Source organism: Mesoplodon bidens (genome assembly GCF_964165515.1).
Source record: "Mesoplodon bidens genome assembly, chromosome: 12".
NCBI classification, from domain to species: domain Eukaryota; kingdom Metazoa; phylum Chordata; class Mammalia; order Artiodactyla; family Ziphiidae; genus Mesoplodon; species Mesoplodon bidens.
Window position 1 is genome coordinate 14230047 of NC_138168.1, and position 19684 is coordinate 14249730.

Sequence of the window (19684 nt, forward strand, 5' to 3'; positions counted from 1 at the left end):
TTCAGTTAAATTTCATCTCAAAAGCATTTTCAATATTTTGCCACTATATGGATAATTTTGGTAGTCATTAATGCAAATTCACCCAAAGTCCATGATAAATACAATGTATCATTGGATTCTGTATTGAAACTTGCTTGTTTTGTTTATATTTTACATAGCTCATATTTAACAAATCTAATATATACGTAACTAGATTTAAAATAGAAAACTGGAGGAAGGCATATCCTTGCCATGACAAAAAAAAGTAACCACATTTTTTTCTTTTCACATATTTTCTTTAAAAAGCAAATTCAAATGATTTCACTTGTGAAACTAACAATTTTTCAAAGATATAGCTAGTAAGTAGTAAGAAATGACCCTTTCATGTGAAAAATTCAGCATAGGTTTGGTGCAGACAAATCTTCTAGAAAAATGTTTTACTGATTAAATTAGTGTCTATTCTGCAACTAAGAACCAAATGACAGTAACATATTAGAATCTATAGCTGCCAGTTAGAAAAAACAAGGGCCAAATCATATAGACCTTGTAAAGAATTACCTCAATTTTCTCCAGTCTCTTCGCTCAGTTTAATTCATTTAGTACAACTTTTTTTTTTTTTTTTTTTTTGTGGTACGCCAATGCAGGGGACACGGGTTTGTGCCCCGGTCCGGGAGGATCCCACATGCCGCGGAGTGGCTGGGCCCGTGAGCCATGGCCGCTGAGCCTGCGTGTCCGGAGCCTGTGCTCCGCCACGGGAGAGGTCGCAACAGTGAGAGGCCCGTGTACCGCAAAAAAAAAAAAAAAAAAAAAAAAAAAAGATAGATATTTCAGTACAATTTTTCTTAATTTGAAACATACCTCTTTGAATATCTTCAATGCCTAAACACAAATATTCATAGCACTAGTTTTTCCTCTTTAATGTAGGAATTGAATTTGTAAGTAACTTGCTTTGGGTGCTTTTAAATATTTTTAGCAAAACAGAGAGTTCTTTTAAATAATTACTTCTAGCTGTAAATTATCTAGCTTTAAGATACACTCAAAAACAGTTATTTAGCACAGGGTAATTACCTCCTCTGAACCATACTCCAATGCTCTATAATTTTAAATAATATGTTTCTGAGCTGGTAAATAAATTGTAAAGACTTGTATTCTTAATTGCGTTTCCTCTGTTTTCAGGGATCTTTGGTCAATTAAACTGTTTTTGGCTATGCTTTCTAATGAGGCAGGAAACTGAAGAGTTTGGATAGGAGCTTGCATAAACCAAACTCACACAGGCCATCTGCCAAGGCAAACCCATAGCAGTCATTCTAACAAATGACACCAATGGCTGGCCTTGGAGAATGGGCTTGTTAATATCATGCAGACATTAATATTAATGTGATAATAAAGTACATTATATGGAGAAGGAAGGATGTCATCTGGCCCACGTCTACCTTCTATTTCACAGAATTTGTAAATATTTTCAAAGAGAGAAATTCACTTTTTTCTCCTTATGCCCATTCAAATGTTTAATTGCCCATTTTCTTGTTTCTTATTTCCTTTTGTTACCCCCTTATGGAAAACAGAGAGTAGTTAATAAGTATTTCCCTTGGGAAATCAGTCATCTACTTGATAATATTGTTACCTCTTAGCCTTCAGGTTAAATAACTTTTACTCATAGGCTTGGTAATCTGTTCTGTAAATCACTTTTTGGTTCCAATGTTCTGGGGTTTTTCCATACATCTCTTAAATGTGGAAGCAAAAATTAGATACAGTTATCTCTTAATGGGCAAAAATATCAGAAGAGTAATTTCCTTTCATGTCTTGAGAATGATTTTCTAGTTTCATTCTAACTGTTAATTCAACAGCATCTTTGGTGGCTTCATATTCATTTTGTGGCCCATCATGGTCCAAGGGTTGTTATTGCTACATTTAACTCTGGCTCAATTCTTTGTCACCTTTGTTGCTCTGAAATGTTATTATGAGTAAAGATGGTAGATTGAACACACGCATCTGCTTTAACTCTTTCCTGAATCACTGCAAAACAATGGTAAGTTACTTTGAAAGGCATAAAACCACAAGAATGGGAGGATGTGAAAGGAGACATTAACTTTGGAAGCTGGGAACCAGATGGCAGCGTGAGGATGACTCAGCAGCCTCAAGAGAACCAAACCTTTACACCAGGAGCTGAGAAACAGCCTGTGTTAAATCACAAAATCCTTAAAACGTTCAGGAGTTACATCTGGGAGTGGGGCTAAAGGAGGGGAACTAAAATAAGGGGGACTGGATGAAAGCCCATTTAAGAAATGATCTTAGAAATCCCTTTCTCTGCTCTGTGCAGCTGGCTATTTGCCCCTTCCTAATCCCGGCAAAAGGCAGCAGGTTTATCATCTGAAAAGTGTAAATAGACCATCTCTGCACTGGGGACCCCAGACTGTGTTGAGACTCAGGCTTCCCTACTGAAAACAAGGAGAAGAAATGGGCATTGCCTTCTTGGAGCTGAGGCCACCACTGCCCTAGCCTCCTACCTTGCTCCCCAAATGCTGGCAACCCGGCAGGAAATGCAAGTGTTTCCTTTGGGGAATCTGACCAGAATACAAGGAAAGACTTCAAGACAGTGAAGTTGAGGGTCCCTTAATTAAAAAAAAAACAAACAAAAAACCCCCCAAAAACAGCCAGATTACCCTACAGTAAAGCTCGTGGTTGGCAAGGCCACCATTCACTCCTAACTTTCCAGCAGTGTTTTAGAACCCATGCTTTTGTCTGAGCACATGGCCAAGGATGACTGGCATTGAGGAAACCCTCTAAGCTGAATGATCGACCCAAACAAACAGAAAGAAGCAGATTGGAAGAGACGGAGACTATGATGTGGAAACTATTTTTAAAAACGATCTACATCTCCAATTATGTGTAGCTATGAGAAGACTGTACATATACAAACATGTGTATACAAATACATATATAAATTAATGTCTTCATTGTAGAGATGTTGCAGCCTGGAAACAAGAGGACAGGATAATACATATTCATACATGTTCACACATATGTGGATGAAATTATGTATGAAAAATGGAGAAAACATAGGTGAGGGGCTTTCCTGGCCCTGGCAATCTAGAGGCAGAAGCATTGCTCAGGGACACAGCCCCAACCCTCCTGTCCTCCCACAGCTGTGGGTATGGCCTTGTGGCTTCCAAGTCTGTCTCAAGAACCCAGAGGGCCAGACGTTTGTCCACATGCCTGCCCAGGTTGGTAAATCCTGCCTGCAGGGTGATATAAATCCCCAAATATAATAGGGTGGTGGGTGTCATAGCAAGAATTAAGCTTCTCAGATCTGGCAAGACCCTCATTGTAAGGGCAGCTCCAGTGGCAGCTGCAGAGCCCTCATAAAACAAAAAGGGGCTAAGCTGGGACACACAGCTTCTGTCCCCTTTCTGTGTGGCCACCTTGCGTGCACAAGGGTTTGAGCTCTTGGCCAATCAAATCAAGAATCTAACACAACTTTAGATTGGGTGTATGTCTGTGCATTGTATCTGCCGGAAACCCAGACCTGGGATGGGTGGAGAACCATCTTTCTTCCACCATGCTGGGTTTGGGACGGGGCATCAGGATGTTGAAAGAGGGCTCGGTGGCCTGGGGGACAGTCCAACGTGTGAGATCTGTGGGAGTGCTATGTCAGCGGGGTCACCTGCGAATCCCCAAAGGGGTTGGAAACCTCCATGAGGAGAGCCTGAGTGTTGGGGCCTGGTCTAGGGCTTTGCTATGGTCTGGATGATGATGCGGGAGAGCGGGACTCCCCTGAGCCCCGCAGACGACCCACGGTTGCTGAGCAGAGAGAATCTCTCTCGAGGCTGAGGACTTGCAGGGGTGAGTGGAGCAGTGGTGATCGGCTGCCACGGACACAGCTCTCTGTGAAGTGGTTCAGCCAGAGAGAGGCAGACAGGGGCTGCTTCACTGGAGCCCTCAACTGTTTTAACACGGGAGAATTCATCTTGGCTTTTACGGAGAAAGCTTTCTGAAAAGGAGAACTGTGACCTTGGAGCTCTAAGATTTGTGAAAACGGAGGGTTTTGTTTTTCTCTTTTATAAATGGTGCTCAGAGGCAATGGAAAAGGTGACTTTGAAGTGGAAGATGACATGGACTGAACTGAAATAATCTTGGGACAAATGAACTAAAGTGCCCAATAACTAAATTCTGGGTTCCAGGTATAACGTTGTTTGGGAGAAGACAGTTATGTAGGGCTGGGGCCAACAGAGATAAAAAGAGAGGGGGGATCCCATTTGGAGTCTCAGAGTCTGGAAGTCTCAGGAAAAAATGTGCTTTGGGGCCACTTGAGAATATTGTCTTGACGCCAAGACATCTGTGGCCTCTGCGGGGGGCACTGACCACTCTACTGGGCCTCACCAGGCTGGGAGAGACTGGGAGAGACTGGGAGAGGGGGTGGACCAGATGGGTGGCGAGTGGCCCAGCTTCCGTGACCTCCGTCCTCAGGAGGCCAACAGGCCTTCCTGGGAGGACCGTCCCGGTGGCCTGAGAGCACCGTGTGGAGCCTCCCCTGCAGAGGTGGCCACATCTCCTCCCCTGCTGGGCAGGCCACCAGGGCTCTGACTTTATCCAGTGTCCCCGGGACTTGCAACATGGACACCTCCTGTAGCTCCGCACATCACGTTTTTCCCAGAGTGCCTGGCTATATTTTCTGACCTCCTTAACCAGCCTTTAAAAAACTTAGACTAGGGCTTCCCTGGTGGCGCAGTGGCTGAGAGTCCGCCTGCCGATGCAGGGGACACGGGTTCGTGCCCCGGTCCGGGAGGATCCCACATGCCGCGGAGCGGCTGGGCCCGTGAGCCATGGCCGCTGAGCCTGTGCGTCCGGAGCCTGCGCTCCGCAAGGGGAGTGGCCACAGCAGTGAGAGGCCCGCGTAACGCAAAAAAAAAAAAAAAAAAAAACTTAGACTAATTAACTAAGGAACTATTTACTCTGTGTTTTTATGTGAAGTATTTTAAGAAATTGAAGCTCTATGTTAAAGCTGCTTGAGATAAGAGATCACGGACGTGAGAAAAGGAGATTCTAAAATGTAAGGGCAAAATTAAAATTACAAAGAGAAAACTGGTAGCTCAAAAAAAAAAAAAAAAAAAGCAGACAATTGTATTAATAAACTATCATATCCGAGCAAGGTAAAGATACTCCGCAGAGGTCAATGTGAGGTGAAATCCACAGCATGAATTCATGACCTTTGAAAGAACATTTTTTTCTAGTTTGTCACTGAAGCTACCAAAAGTCCCTGGGCTAATCTGTTCTCTCTCTAGTGCTCACGTGAAATAAGATAATGTGCCCTCAAGCACCGAGAGATTTTGGTCTCTAAATCTAACTACTGCTTAAAATATTCAGAGCTTCCTGGAGAGAGGCTAACTCCATGTTGGCAGTGAAAGGTTTAAGAGGAAATTAGGGCATCTTGTAATCTTACTGTTTGCAGAATTCAACAACGCATTTGTAGCTTAGCCAAGGAAGGATGCTTTGCAAAAGAAGCGGGAACCACGAGCCAATGTGGATTTATTTTCTCAAGACAAATATTTCCCACCTTATAAGCTCACAATTGAGGGACGTGATCTTGAGTTCAGCAAATCATCTGATTAAATCATGTAATATCCTTGTGACTAAATAAAGAAATGTAGAGTGGATTTTAAGACAACTATATGGATTCAGAACTCGCTAATACCATAGATTAATAGATGATTCACGAATGAGCAGGAGGAATGCAATGGCATTTAGACCTAACCCTCCTTAGTCAACATTTCTAGCAACAATTAGAATGATGACGTGCCTAGGAAATTTAGACATGACACAAAGTTATGAGGGTCAGCCAACCTGCCCTATGAGACAAGATTCCAAAAGATATTTTCAAGTGAGAATGAGGTTTGAACACCAATCACTTGAAATTGAATAAGAAGAAACATAAAACCACACACTTAACGTTGTAAAAATGAACGCAGCGCATAATGAGAAACCCCTGATTTTTAAAAGTTCGTATAAGGAACATAGAGGGTTGTTAGTTAATTGAAAACTCAAAATGAATCAACAGTGGGATATGGAGACTTTTTTTTTAAGGAATGCTACCTTAGGCTGCATTATTAAAGTATCTACATCAGGCGTCAGAAAACTTTCTCTGCGAAGGGTCACATAGTACATATTTAAGGATTTACATGCTATACGGTCCCTGTCACATACTCAATCCTCCTGTCTAGCATGAAAGTAACCAGAGAAAATACATAAAGAAAGGAGTAGGACTGCACTCCAATGAAACTTTATTTGTGGACACGGATTTGAATTTCTGATCGTTTCACGTCAGGCAATATTATTTTGATTTTAAAAAACCATTTAGAAATGTATCCTCTCCCCCACACCTTGCCCCCCACCCCCAAAAAGGAAAAATGATTCTTAGCTTGCTGCAGCTGCACTGCCATCTTTGGAGAACGTTGCTGGTGGGACTTCCTACAGCTGAGGGGAGGGGGGAGGGGGAAGGGGGGGAAAACTTCAGAAATGTGTATTAAGCAAATCTCACCTTCAAAAATCCTCAGAACCTCTTGATTAATATACTTCTTTATTTCTTCAAATGAAACCACATCAGCCTAAAGAGGGAAAAAAGGTCTGTTAATGCAGAACCTAGCACAAGTGAATAAAGAACAGAAATGTTGGGTTGGCGTGCATGCTTGAAACATCTGCAGAGATCCATCAATCAAGCAAAATACTTTTGGCAATTGACCCCATTAGGCAATAAATATCTTTTGTTTTGATCAAATGCTGGGAAGAAGTGCATAACTATAGTGCTTTAAAAGCTGTGAGCCGGCACCATAACCAGCGATATGAACATACTTCCTATTAGATTTCACACGATTAGGAAAGACATCTCCTATTACTTCATTTTCTGAAGTAATTTGAACCAGTGTTATGATGGGACCATCCCAGGCACATTTTTAACCTGTAACGAATCCCTGGACACTGGTAAAGTCAATATCTAACTGATTTTATTATGTATCTTCAAAGGAAGAGAACTCCAAGTACGCTGAATGATTCTTTAACATGTTTTGTTCATGGGATAAAACTTACTAAGTTTTACCCATTTCATGGTTAAGTTTATTTGTAATCTGCGCATTGTAAGCATACTTGTAGCAAGCAATTTTCCTTCCTTAATAGAAAATGCTGCAGGATCTGGTAAAGCGTAGTAGGTAAATGACACCAGTTGAATTTTTAACCTCTTGACAAATAAATCTACATGAATTCGACAAAGAACCTAACATTTAAAATGGTATCTCACATTTATAACAGTAACGCTTTACTATAATACCTCGACATTTTGAAAAGGGAGCTATTATTTTTCATGATGGTTAGGGTTTCACAGTATGTTGTTACTCTTCTCTGTATTCGGTGGTTACTATCCAGGGGTACATGTGTGGCATTCAAGACAATATGATGGGCTCATAAAGTGATGACTTCTGTAGGACAGGACAGTTCCAATCTCAATATTTTATTTTCACTGTTTATGGGGCAAATGACCTTGAATGAATGCATCTAATACCACATACTGACAGATCACTGAGAGTTCACTGTATAGGCTTTATTCAAGCAGAGTGTAGGAAGAGTGGGTAAACTAAAGAATACGGTGGGAATGCCCAATTCGGCCCAATCTCTGGAATTGGCTGATTATCTGAGGACGGCATGTCCTTAACCCCCGGGCCTCACGCTAGGACTCCCCTGTCTTCCTGATGTGGATATTTTCAGATTCAGTTCTCTGTGGAATGGCCATCCACCAGCCTCCTGAGGATGCTCATAAAGACACAGGCTTCCTTAGCCAAACACTCTTTCTTGGCCTAACAGGTTTCCACTTCAAAGCACCATACAGGGCGGATTTGTTGTTCTGATAGTCAACAAGATGGAGTGTTAGCATGAAGCAGACGTGTGTTTTCTGTGTAGTGTAGGGGACATTATGGATAGTACTGAAGAGTGTGGGCTTGGAGTCGGTCAGGCCTGGGTCTGACCCACTAGATAACTGTGACGTTGGACAGGTCGGCACTCAGCTTCTGCGTTCGTCAAGGTGGGTGGACAGGTCACTGTCCTCCCAAGTTAGCTGTGAGGATCTAAGGACGGATGTTTAGTGAGTACTAAGGGGGGGAGCCCACACATAACTGGAAATAAATGACAGCTATTGCCACCCTTGTAGAAGCCAGCTTAGGTTCATTATATCAATCTTGAAAGGTTTATGACCGCTCTTGTTGTAAAAGGGACACGTGGTCAGTCCCAGCCAAGAGTTCCTCGCCCACTTACCGGGGAGCCGGGGAGGCCTGGGTGGCCTGGAAGGCCTTGGTGCCCTGGGGATCCCGGGGAGCCCTTATTTCCTGGGGGCCCCATAGGACCTATGGCTCCCTTTATGCCTGGAAGGCCTGGTTTTCCGCGTTCACCCTGTGGGCCTCGGTCTCCTGGAATTCCCTGATCACCCTGTGAAGGAAAAAAATGAATAAGAATGATCTCTTCTAGAACCACGGTAGCTGTGATTCAAAGCAGAGGTTCTGGATTCATACTGGCATGTACTAGCTGTGAGGCCTGGGGTAAGTGAATCGAACTCGCTCCACCCTGCTTCCTCTCCCTAAAATGGGGCTATTAAGAGTAACCGCTGAATAGGTGATGTTGAGAAGTGAGTTAACTCAGGTAGAGTGCCTAGAATAAGCCGACACGTGGAAAGCACTCAGTACAAAGTTAGTGACGATGTTACTTGTACCCGGGTGCCAGTCTAGAACGATGACACTTTTGAAAGTCAACAGCGGCTTGTCACTTCAGGCTTGGGTCTCCTTTTCAATAAGGAAGGAAGATGGTTAAGAAGATTTCATCACTGAAAATTTTCACTCGGAAAAGCTTCAGGACGCTCAAAATCTCTCCTAAATCATGTGTTTTTCCTTTTTTTCTGCTTTTTCCTGTATGCTTGGTCTTTTATAGTTTCTATGGGTTGGTTTCTGTGCTCGTGTTTTACATGCACACACGTGTATGTGTGTATGTGAATGTGTGCATGTGCAGTATGTCTTAAAGACTCAGGAAGGTGAGAAAGGGAGCCTTTGGGAAGGTTCAAAGTAGGTGACTGGGGTGGAGAGTCATCACTGAGGTCATTCATTCAATAATGCAAATAAACTATAAGAGAATTCATTGATTAAGATGCCATAATAAATTAGATGTGCCTGGATCTGAGAAGTTTCTTTAATGTAGACTTTGATCCTGCAAGGTGTCTACCACTGTGTGTGTTTGTGCATGAGAGTATGAAAGAGGGAGGGAGTGAGAGAGAGAGAGAGAGAGAGAGAGAGAAAGAGAGAGAGAGAAGAGAGAGAGGGAGAATATGAATGAAAGAATACGTATGTGTGTCTTAGCAGGTGTTTCAGTACCATATTTCAAATATTCAGTTCCACAGTTCCAGGAGGTGATGATCACACTGAATATGAAAGAATGGTGCATTGCCCTGTCCAGTATTTCACTGTATTATTCTTTTATTTGTGATTATTCGGCAGAATTCCAAACTCTATTTCTCCTGATTTAAAAAATAATAAAAATGAATGAACAATTAATTACAAAGATCTATTTGATCATAAATGAAGAGATATAGAAAGAAGCCATGTAGAAAGAAGAAAAACAGTTGGACCTAATTTCAATTCTACTGTCTTGGTTATAAAAATATGTCTCATACAAGTATATCAACCCAGCTTGCATTTGGAGAAATATCGGAGATGACTAAGATTAAAAGCAAAAGAAATAAAAGAACTACTAGCACACTTTGAGCATGCGCAAAATAAACATGATTAAAATTATTTATAGTTTAGGCACACGGATATTCATTATAGTAAGGTTTTTATCATGAAAATTAGAAAGAACCTAAATACCCAGGAAAAGGGGGCAGGGTATTTTCCAAATACCTTGGAAAAGGTATATCCAAACAGTGGAATAACATATAGCCACTAAAATGTCCATGTGGATCTAGATTTACTGACACGGAAAGATGGTCGTCATATATTAGGTGAAAGAATTCACTTACGAAACAGTATGAACCAATTTTTTGAAAAGTATATATTCACTTGCACTGATGCGTTAAGCAAACGTGTATATGATGTATAACAGTGAGATGGAAATATGTCCAAAATATCAATAGTGCTTATCTCTGTGTAGTGGGATAAGGTAGGCTTCTTTTACTTTTTTCTTTATGTTATCTCTATTTTTGTGTTTCCTTCAGTTAGCATGGATTATTTGGGTAATAATAAGTAAACTAGACACCAGTACACAAGAACGTGTGTGCACGTGCGTGCGCACACACACACACACGCGAGCCCTCGCTAGGACCCCTCTGAATAACAATGCTCAAGGAGCCTGCTGCCATGGAATGAATCCAATTCTAGCAGAAAATGCTAAGGTTCCTTAGAGAACAGAATGGGAAGCTGCAACAACGACATCAACAACAAAACAATGAACATAAAAGCGCACGCCGTAACTGGCATGACTAGTAGCTCTGTATGTGCATTTCCCCTTTGTCTTTCTCTTCCTCCTCACCAGCCCCCTTACTCAGCCTAGTATTATTCCCCCAGCTCAGGGGGTCTTGACAACTCCTCTGTTCCCAGGGAGGCATTTGGAGTTGCAAGGAGACATTTTTGGAGGGAGGTGGGTTGTACAGTGTCTAGTGGGTAGAGGCTAGGGATGCTGCTAAACATCCTACAAAGTACAGGACAGGCACCTGTGACAAAGAATTATCTGCCCCAGATAGTAACAGTGCTGAGGTGGAGAAACCCTACTTCAGGTAAAGAACACACGGGTGATAGTTACAGTAGGGCCATGTGTCTGAGACAGGAGGCTGATAGAAGCCTTCCAAACTGGAACAGCAAGCCAGACTTAGTTGTGAATAAAGGCAAACTAGGTAGGGGTATCTGCCGTACGCCCTGGTGCTGTTTCCCTGAATGGTCCCATTTTATGCCTGGCAGAGACCTTGGATCACATACACCCTAGCCTTTTCATATGCGGAGATTTCGAGGGGGTCTACGACCATAACTGTGTAACTCAAACGTGGGGGCAGTTGTGGAGACAGACTTAAATAACAATCACAGTAGGAATGTACATACCCGTTCTCCTTTGGGGCCTCTCTCTCCAGGCTTACCCATGATGCCCTGAAAAACAAATGTCAGCACTAAAAACCACTGTGTGCCAAGATTTCTCATCAAGCTGCTGGGTCAGGAACCCTGGCAGGTAATCTGGATGTAGTTTTGCATTAGAACATTTATTTTCAATAGTATTTTCCATACCTGCACACCTGGTAATCCATCTTTCCCATTTATTCCCTGTAAAGGCAAAAAATGATCAATATTTCTCATTCTGCATTAACAGACATAATGAAATGCAACAAAAGGGTAAAGTTTCAAGGACCTGATCATATTTCTACTGAGATTTTGGTGAGGCAGTGTGGTGAAATGGAAAACAAAATCGATAGAGTCAGCCCCAAGTTTAAATTCTGACTCTGTCACTTGCAAGTTCCATTTACTTCAGGCAATTTACTTAACCTTAACAGCGTCAGCTTCTCCACTTATAAAGTCAGGATAAAATAATGGCCTTAAAACTAAGGATTTAGGGAAATAACAGAAAATGCCTAGCTCACTGTAAATAGTCAACAGGGTTATTTTCCTTACTTATTCCATTAGGTACATTCTGAGAAATAAAAAGGTTCCCCATGGCACTGATTGGCTGGTGTATGGCATTTATTGTTCCCTTCTAACAATTTTCCTAGCAAAGGGAGTCATTCTCAGTAAATGGTCTCCATTGCTGCTTGAGAAATCTCGTAACATGGCCAGAGCCAGATGCCACTATGAAATAAACTGTCAGCTAGAGAACGATTGTTATTTTTCAGTTAGAAAATATGAAAGGACAGTGAGAAATCTGTAATCATGTTTTCTGAGAGTATTACCTAGTGGCTTTTGCTTAGTAAACTGGAAGTTTCCCGAACTTTACATGGCGGTCCTGGAGGTGGTAATAAAGCCCAGTCCTCACTGCAGATTTATAAGCTTGGGAGAACCACTGACTGGGAGGTGTTGAGAAGGGAAAGCACCTGGGGTCACATCAGTGTACACTGAGAGTGCGACAGCAGGTGCGTTTCTGAGATTTGCTGTGAAGAGGGAGGTCAAGGTGAGGAAATGATGTCTTAGCCAGCAGGCAGGTGCATGGACTTGCTCCTCTGAAAAGCCTGGGGGACTCTGATTGTGCTGGAGTGCAGTCTGCAAGGATGGACCTGCAGAAAAGTCTGTGTTTTCACTGCTGTAAATCACACTAACACCTGCCACAGTTGGGAGCCCAACCAGAGTCCCTCGGCCTTCCTGAGCAGCCTGGGAATTACCTAGAGCACTTTAACTAAGACCACGTTGCCCAAAGCATCAGGTTCAAAGGATTTATGTCATCCAGAAACCCAAGCAAAAAAGGATAAAGCTGATGAAGGAGAGGATATGAAAGAAACAACTGTGTTAATTGAATAAAAGAAGATAAGTCTGGTGTAAAAATATAATTCATGTTTTTGGTAACAATACAAGAGAATGAATAAACCTATAGATAATCTTTTGCCTCTTGTAATTCATCAGTGACTCTCATGTGTGTTCTCTTTTCTGTGAAGGTGTTACTAACTTGTCCTCCATGGCGGGGGGGGTGAGTTCTGCTTTCAGAAATTTTTACAAAAACCTCAGTGGATTTACCTCTATCCCCCTCGTCTCACTTACCTGTAAGAACCCTACTCTTTTTTCTAACTCAGAAAGTATAACCAGCTTTCCCTCCGCTGCACACCTGCATCCGAGCAGCTGACTGTGGGTGAGGAAGGGTTACCCTCGCTCAGGTGTTCCGATCTACACGTACGGCAGCAGCTCCCGGGCAGCCCCTCTGCATCGCCAGCCATCCTTCTGCATTTCCTGCCTTGACTCCTTCTTTCCAGAAGTACCTGCACATATTTTCCTGTCTCACGAAACCTCCAGCATCACCACCCCACGCCTCACGGTCAACTGACGACTTCCGTCCTTCACTGAGAAAATGACAGCAGAGGACCCGCTCACATCCCCGCCGCCAGAGCCACGCACCTGTGCGCATGCGTCCTCGGACTTCCGCCCGCCCCCCCCCCCCCCGTGAGAAGGAGGCTCTGCCCTGTTCCTTGTAAACTCCCACTTGGGAGTCTTGTCTCCTTACTCTAAGGCCACCCTCCTGTATCTTCAAACGCCCCCTCTCAACGGGGTCATGCTTGTCAAGATCCTACCGTGCTGTACCCCCCCCCCGCATTTCCAAACGTGGGGGGAACTGTCAGCTCCGTTGTTACTTTTCTGTAAGTTTTCCTCTCGTTTCTCTTAAACACTTACTTCCCTCCACATCCAGGAAACCGCCTTCGCCTGGTTTTCTTCACATCGCACTGCCTGCACCTTCTCAGTCTTTCTGCCATTTCCTCTCCTAACAGCCCTGTTCGCTTCCCAATCCGCAGTGACCCCACCGCATCCAGGCTCAGGTTGAAATACCCAAATCAGTCTCTCCAGTCCTGGCCTCTCCATTAATTGCAGATGCACATATACACTGCTTACTTGACTAGAAATCCACTTGGATATCTACTAGTGCTTCAACATGAAGTTTTACAACAGAGAACTCACTTTTTCCTGCCAAACCCGCCCATCTCACCAAACATACCACCCTGACCCGGTTGCTCAGACCCCACACCACAGCTTGGACGGGTCTCTTCCTCACACTCTGCCTCTGTCTGATCCGTCAGCAAGTGTTGCTGGCTCTGCCTTCAGAGCACATCCTAAATCTCCTCTTCCCACCATCTGTGTTTCTCACGGGGATTATGGCGATGCTTCAGAGTTCTGTTCCCTACGCTCTGCCCTCCGCACAGAACTCAGAGTACTCCTTGAAATGCAGTCCAGTCATTTTCCTTCCCTGCTACAGATGCTCCAGTGGGCCTCCATCAGACTTCACGTGAAACCCACCCTCCATTCCTGGCTTAGAAGTCCCTCGTGGTCCGCCACTGGCTGCCTCTCCCTCCGTATCTTTGCCACTCTCTCCTTTAGCTCAGCTCACGCCTGCCTTCGGGCCTTCGTCCCTTCCTTCAACACAGCAGGCTCTACTAGCCATTCCTTTTTCTTGGAACAAGGTCCCCCTGCCCCCCCCGCCCTCCTGACCTCCCCATGGCTTGAGCTCTCCCGTCACGCAGGGTTTGCTCAGGTGCTGGGCCTTTACTGACTGCCCTGTTTAAATTCTACTCTAGGGCTTCACCCTGCTCAGATCATCTTCTCCCTGAAATTGTGTGTGTCTATTTGTTTGTTGTCTGTGTCCCTGTACTAGAACGTAAATCCGATGAGCTGAGACCTCCCAGTGCTTGGCATGTAGCAGGCGCTCAAGAAGTATTTGCTGAGTGAGCAGATTGCTTTTTTTTTTTTTTTTGGAGTATAATTGCTTTACAGTGGTGTGCCAGTTTCTGCTTTATAACAAAGTGAATCACTTATACATATACATATGCCCCCATATCTCTTCCCTTTTGCATCTCCCTCCCTCCCACCCTCCCTATCCCACCCCTCTAGGTGGTCACAAAGCACCGAGCTGATCTCCCTGTGCTATGTGGCTGCTTCCCGCTAGCTATCTACCTTACGTTTGGTAGTGTTTTTGCATAATCCCCTGGGAACTGGATGGCAAGCATTTGTGAGTGGCTTACAGGGGCTGGGGTGGGGAGCTGGTAAAAAGGAGGGAGGGGAGGGAGGGAATGAGACTAATATTAATGGGGCGTCTCCCACGGCAGGCATTGGACGTCTTACCATATGTCCCGTTGCTTAAGTGACTCACAAACCCTTTGAGTCATAACTCAAACCCAGCTCTTCCTGACTCTAAATTGCACACACTTCCTGTGAGCTCATGTTGCCTTCTCTGGGGAGGCTGTGGCCAGGGAATGCCCTTACCCTGTGGTCTCACAGATTCTGAGCAGCCTCCTGAGCTCTGCGCTGTGCAGTCACCTCCAGCCCCCCTTCTCCTAACAGCATCCTCTTCCCACCCACCCCACGGCGCAGAAACAAGCAAAGGGAGCAGGGACTTCTATAAAAAGTGCACCCGAGAGTGAGGTATGTCTATTCCTCTTTATATCCCCTCCCCCAGGGCCCAGCACATCCTTAGCAAACGGCAGGGATGGGCTGACAATATGTGGAATTGAGTTGGATTAGTAGGAATGGTTGTTACAATGTCACATCGATATTATATATCAGTAGCCAAGAGCTCTTTTAGGACTGGAGGAGATAATGTATTTGACAGCAGTGATTTATGAACGTGTAAGAACAAGGCCCACAGGTAAAGGAGGGAATCTGATACAAGAGCTTCTTTCCTCTCTAGCTTAACACACAGGTGTTACATCTGCGAGTCTTCATATTTCAGGACATGGCAGGCCATTTCATGTTTTAGCTCTGCTGAGGACATTAGACCTGAGAAATAATGAGTCTAATTTCCTGACATTTAAAACAAAAGACCTCACTGTTCTCACTGTGGTTTAAGACATAGAGATACAGGGAACTGGGCACTCAGTGAGAACCACACCCCCCAAAAGCCATTTGCAGACCCGCTCTTACTAACTTGGAAACTACTTATTCCAATCTCAGACTTTCTGAAGAGAGAGGTAAAGAGGCAATGCTTAGAACATTTCTTAAACTGGCAAATAATAGATAAAGGACTTACGGGCTTTCCTGAGGGTCCTTCTGGTCCAGGGAAACCTATGTCTCCAACAGGCCCTCTCTCACCCTGTAGACGTGGCCACAGACAAACATTAGCTGCCAAGAAGAGCTTTAAAACTGCATGTGCTACAACACAAGGACAACAGCTAAGTAAGGAATGGGCAACTGACCGGTTCTCCTGGAACTCCTGGAGGGCCTGGGGTTCCGGGTTTCCCCTGGGAAATGAAGCCAAGGGGAAATGTTAGGAGCCAAGTTACTGAGTAAGGCCATGCGCTTCCCTCCCCCACCTGTGCGTTTACCACCTGTGCTGCAGGTGTGGCTCTACACCGACCTGGCATCCCTACCGGCCAGAGTCCCAGGAACCACACTACACTGGGCAGACGGCAGGGCAGTCCCTCAGTGCACATATGGGTGTGTGGTACGGGAGGAAGGATAAGCACTTTGAAAATATTAAGCCAGTGTATCCTCATTTCTGGAAACCCCTCTTGACGGGCAGATCTTCTTTACTTTAGGAGGAAGGAGGGCACAGCGGGTCAAAGAAGTCCTTCCTAGATTTTGATTTTCACAAGCAGCTTTTTCAGTTCATAGTGAGATAGCCTGGAAAGAAGCATGGTTGATTTGAAAGCCCGTTTTGTTGAAAGGAGAGGACCCAGCCTACCACAGCCTGGAAGACTGAGGATGGAGAAACTGTGGGCTAGAGAGACCACAGGAGGGATGAGAGAGGAAGACGGGACGGCAGAGACGGCCGCGGACACGAGCCCAAGCATCCAGGCCAGGCCTACGGATCCTGCCTTGAGAAGGAGCCACCGCCTGCACCTTGAACCTCATGTGGTTGGAGATGCAGGTGTGGGACAGAGACCATGGCAATCCCAGTAGGTTGCAAGGGAACGGAGAGGGAGGCCCTTTTCCGCACTTGCTGTATGGAACTCTGGGAGCACACTGCCTGGCAGGTCAGCTACAGCTGAGTACCGGAGCGAGGCAGACACAAGGCCCCGAGATGGCATCGGGCTCCCACTGCTCGCCTGCAGCAGGAGCGCCTGGAATCCCACGGACCTGAGTTGGGGGATGTGTTAGGGCTGAAAAAGCCAGTGTCTCAAAGGGTCTTGGCATGGACTCAGGGGTGCAGGGTGCTTGGGCCTGGAGCTCTAGACGAAGATCCCAAAGGCCAGGTAGTGCTGGCAGGGACCTTGGAGGCCCTGGGGAGGGCATGCTGCCCCCTCTGCCCACACGCCGTCCTGGGAGGGAGGGGAGGAAGAGCCCTGGGGAAGGCCCTGGGGGGCCTGAGTACACTAGGAGGAAACAGACAGCTCTGTTCCAGGAAGAGCAGGACCGGGCCGCTTGGGTCTCAGCAGAGGCCTGTGATGTGCTGAACAGGTAGACACATCCCTGCTTCAACCAGAACCATCACCTTAAAAGTCTTTTATTGTGGTGAAATATACATAACGTGAAACTACCATTTTAACCATTTTATGTGTACAGTTCAGTGGCATTAAGTACATTCACACTGTTGTGTAACTGTCACTATTTCCAGAATCTTCGAACTATTTCATTTTCCGAGCCACAGTAAGGTCCAGTTATAAAAAAGAGAGTTGCACTTTTAACTGCCCAGTTGTATGTTTGCAGCGTGTGAAATTCTTACCCTTCCCTGTTTCTGTCATTGTCAGTTAATCTTCTTAATGGTGAGATAGGAAAGCTGCATTTTAGGTAAATGTATTACATCTTAGACATCCCAACAAGTGGCAGGCTAGCCTCTAATTTCAATCATGCTGCATCCTTCAAAATATCCGTGGAGTTCTTCATTTGGACCGTCTTTTGATCCTGTCACTTATTTTTTCAATACTTTCAATGGTTGCTAGTATTTTTTCTTTGAAGGTAGATCAGTTTAGGGTAATGGCTGAGAGTAATTTATAGTCCCTCACCTGAGTGAGCTCTGTGGGGCATTACACTTCGTTATACCAGGTGGAAACAAAAACAGGCTGTGAAGGCACCCTGAGAGGCGGGTTGTAAGGGACTCAGGGCAATTCCACAAACAGCTGCGAATATGTTGCTAGGAGCTGTAGTGAGCAGGGGAAGGCGGGGAGGAGGGGGATAGTGTGAGCCAGTTGTCAAGAAGAATTCTTTCGGGGCTTCCCTGGTGGCGCAGCGGTTGAGAGTCCACCGGCCGATGCAGGGGACACGGGTTCGTGCCCCGGTCCGGGGGGATCCCACATGCCATGGAGTGGCTGGGCCCATGAGCCATGGCTGCTAAGCCTGCGCGTCCGGAGCCTGTGCTCCGCAACGGGAGAGGCCACAGCAGTGATAGGACCGCGTACCGCAAAAAAAAAAAAAAAAAAAAAAAAGAATAATGCTTTCGTGTACCAAAAATTCTGCAGTGCTTGCTAAAGAAAATATTTTCATGTTACTTTTACAATCACACTAATACTTCACTTGATGTAAAGCAGCTAATTAAGGGGATGTTATCCTTCATACAGGATGCTTTGCTATGGAGTGTGGATGGGTTTTTATTTTTTTGTCGTTAGATTTAGCAACTAAGTAGAGTGGCTACCCTCCTTCTGAAGGATGGGGGTGCTGGGGTGGTGGTAGGAGGGTCTGGATGGTGCTGAATGGAGATGATAGGGCCCTTTCTTACCTTCCTCATGTTCCTGTGACTGAAGCACACGGTTTCCATTGACTTTCCTACCCTGGTCCACCCTGCAGGGGCACCTATTCATCAAAGCCTGACCACAAAGTTTTAATTAGAGCCTCATGAATGAAGATCAGAATGATCCCTAGGGCTCAGAGAAATGATTTTAACCTTCCCTGGAGCACTTTCTATTCATCTGGAAAGACCTTGATGAGATTAAAACATTGGACACATTAAAACATTGGACACAGAGAGCAACAAAAATGATTGAGAGGCTGGAAGGGCTAGTTTACGAGGAAACATTAGCAGCAGTAAAGCTCTGCTAATAACACCTGGCTGAGAGAAAACTCAGGCAGATGGCAGCTTAATAAGAAGATCCTGAAGCACATGCCTGAGGATGAGAACTTTGCCTTTTGAGGATCAAGAAACCTTGAACTATGACAGGAATAGAGAAACTCAACAAGCTTCTCAGAGCTGTGCTATCTTAATGCATTGACACAGGTAACTGGGCTTCCCCTTCCCATGTGAAAGTGAGTTGGGGAGAAAAAAAAACAAAGAAAAAAATTTAAAAGATGAAAATAAAGAAAGGAGCATTCTTGAGGAGGGAGAGGGACGGATGGTTCTGCTTTTTAAACCCGAGGTTTAAGGAGTCACCACGTGCTCCCAGCCCTTCTGACGGTCGGGGCCCGTGAAACCAATGTGAGAGAATCTGGACTCACCAAGATTCCCGCCACTCCAGGGGGACCTGCCGGGCCTCGATCTCCCTGGAAAAAATGTACTATTTATAATGATATCTATAAAATCTCCACCGATGAAATTAATGCTCAAATAATAATTTGGATTTGGTAAAGCTTCTCTTTGGAACTTATAAATGTTATCCATATCAGCTGGGTGAAGCTAGAGGCCAGATGGGAAAAGAACAAAATGAAAACTGCAGCCAGTGGAACCTACTAAAGTTCTCTCTCTCTTTCTCTTTTTTTTTTCCCCATAAAACCAAAGCAAATAATAATCTTAATGAAAACGAGCATTCATGGTATCATTTCTGTGACCTATTCTTTTAAACAGAACCCCATACATACTTACAGGTAAAATCAGTCAACAGTTTTATTCCACATATTCAAAAGTAATTCATTACTAATACTTAAAGGCTAAGCACACTGAATGTCTTCTAAAAAGCTTTTGCTGTACTTGTCTCATTGGATGTAGGTTAGAATAAATGTGTTTAGAACTGGGGATTTTGTAGCTTCTCCTCTTCAGGCCAATAAGAAGAGCCCTGGAATTGCTCTGAACAGTGGACTGGCTCAACCCTTTTTCCAAAGGCAATGTGGTATTTTAGATAAAGCCGACAAGGCTAAAAATACTTCCGATT

The 19684-nt window shown here is 44.6% G+C and overlaps 1 protein-coding gene across 1 annotated transcript in view; it reads right to left on the bottom strand.

Annotated features, from left to right (window-relative positions):
* The window catches only part of COL19A1 (collagen type XIX alpha 1 chain), a gene marked incomplete at both ends in the record, with an annotated part of 357838 nt that overhangs the window by 12011 nt on the left and 326143 nt on the right, over positions 1-19684 (bottom strand). The window contains 7 exons of the mRNA XM_081251264.1: positions 6515-6581; positions 8275-8445; positions 11094-11138; positions 11274-11309; positions 15697-15759; positions 15863-15907; positions 19035-19079. Coding sequence (XP_081107390.1) covers positions 6515-6581; positions 8275-8445; positions 11094-11138; positions 11274-11309; positions 15697-15759; positions 15863-15907; positions 19035-19079 — 472 coding nt within the window. The remainder of the gene's footprint in view (positions 1-6514; positions 6582-8274; positions 8446-11093; positions 11139-11273; positions 11310-15696; positions 15760-15862; positions 15908-19034; positions 19080-19684) is intronic.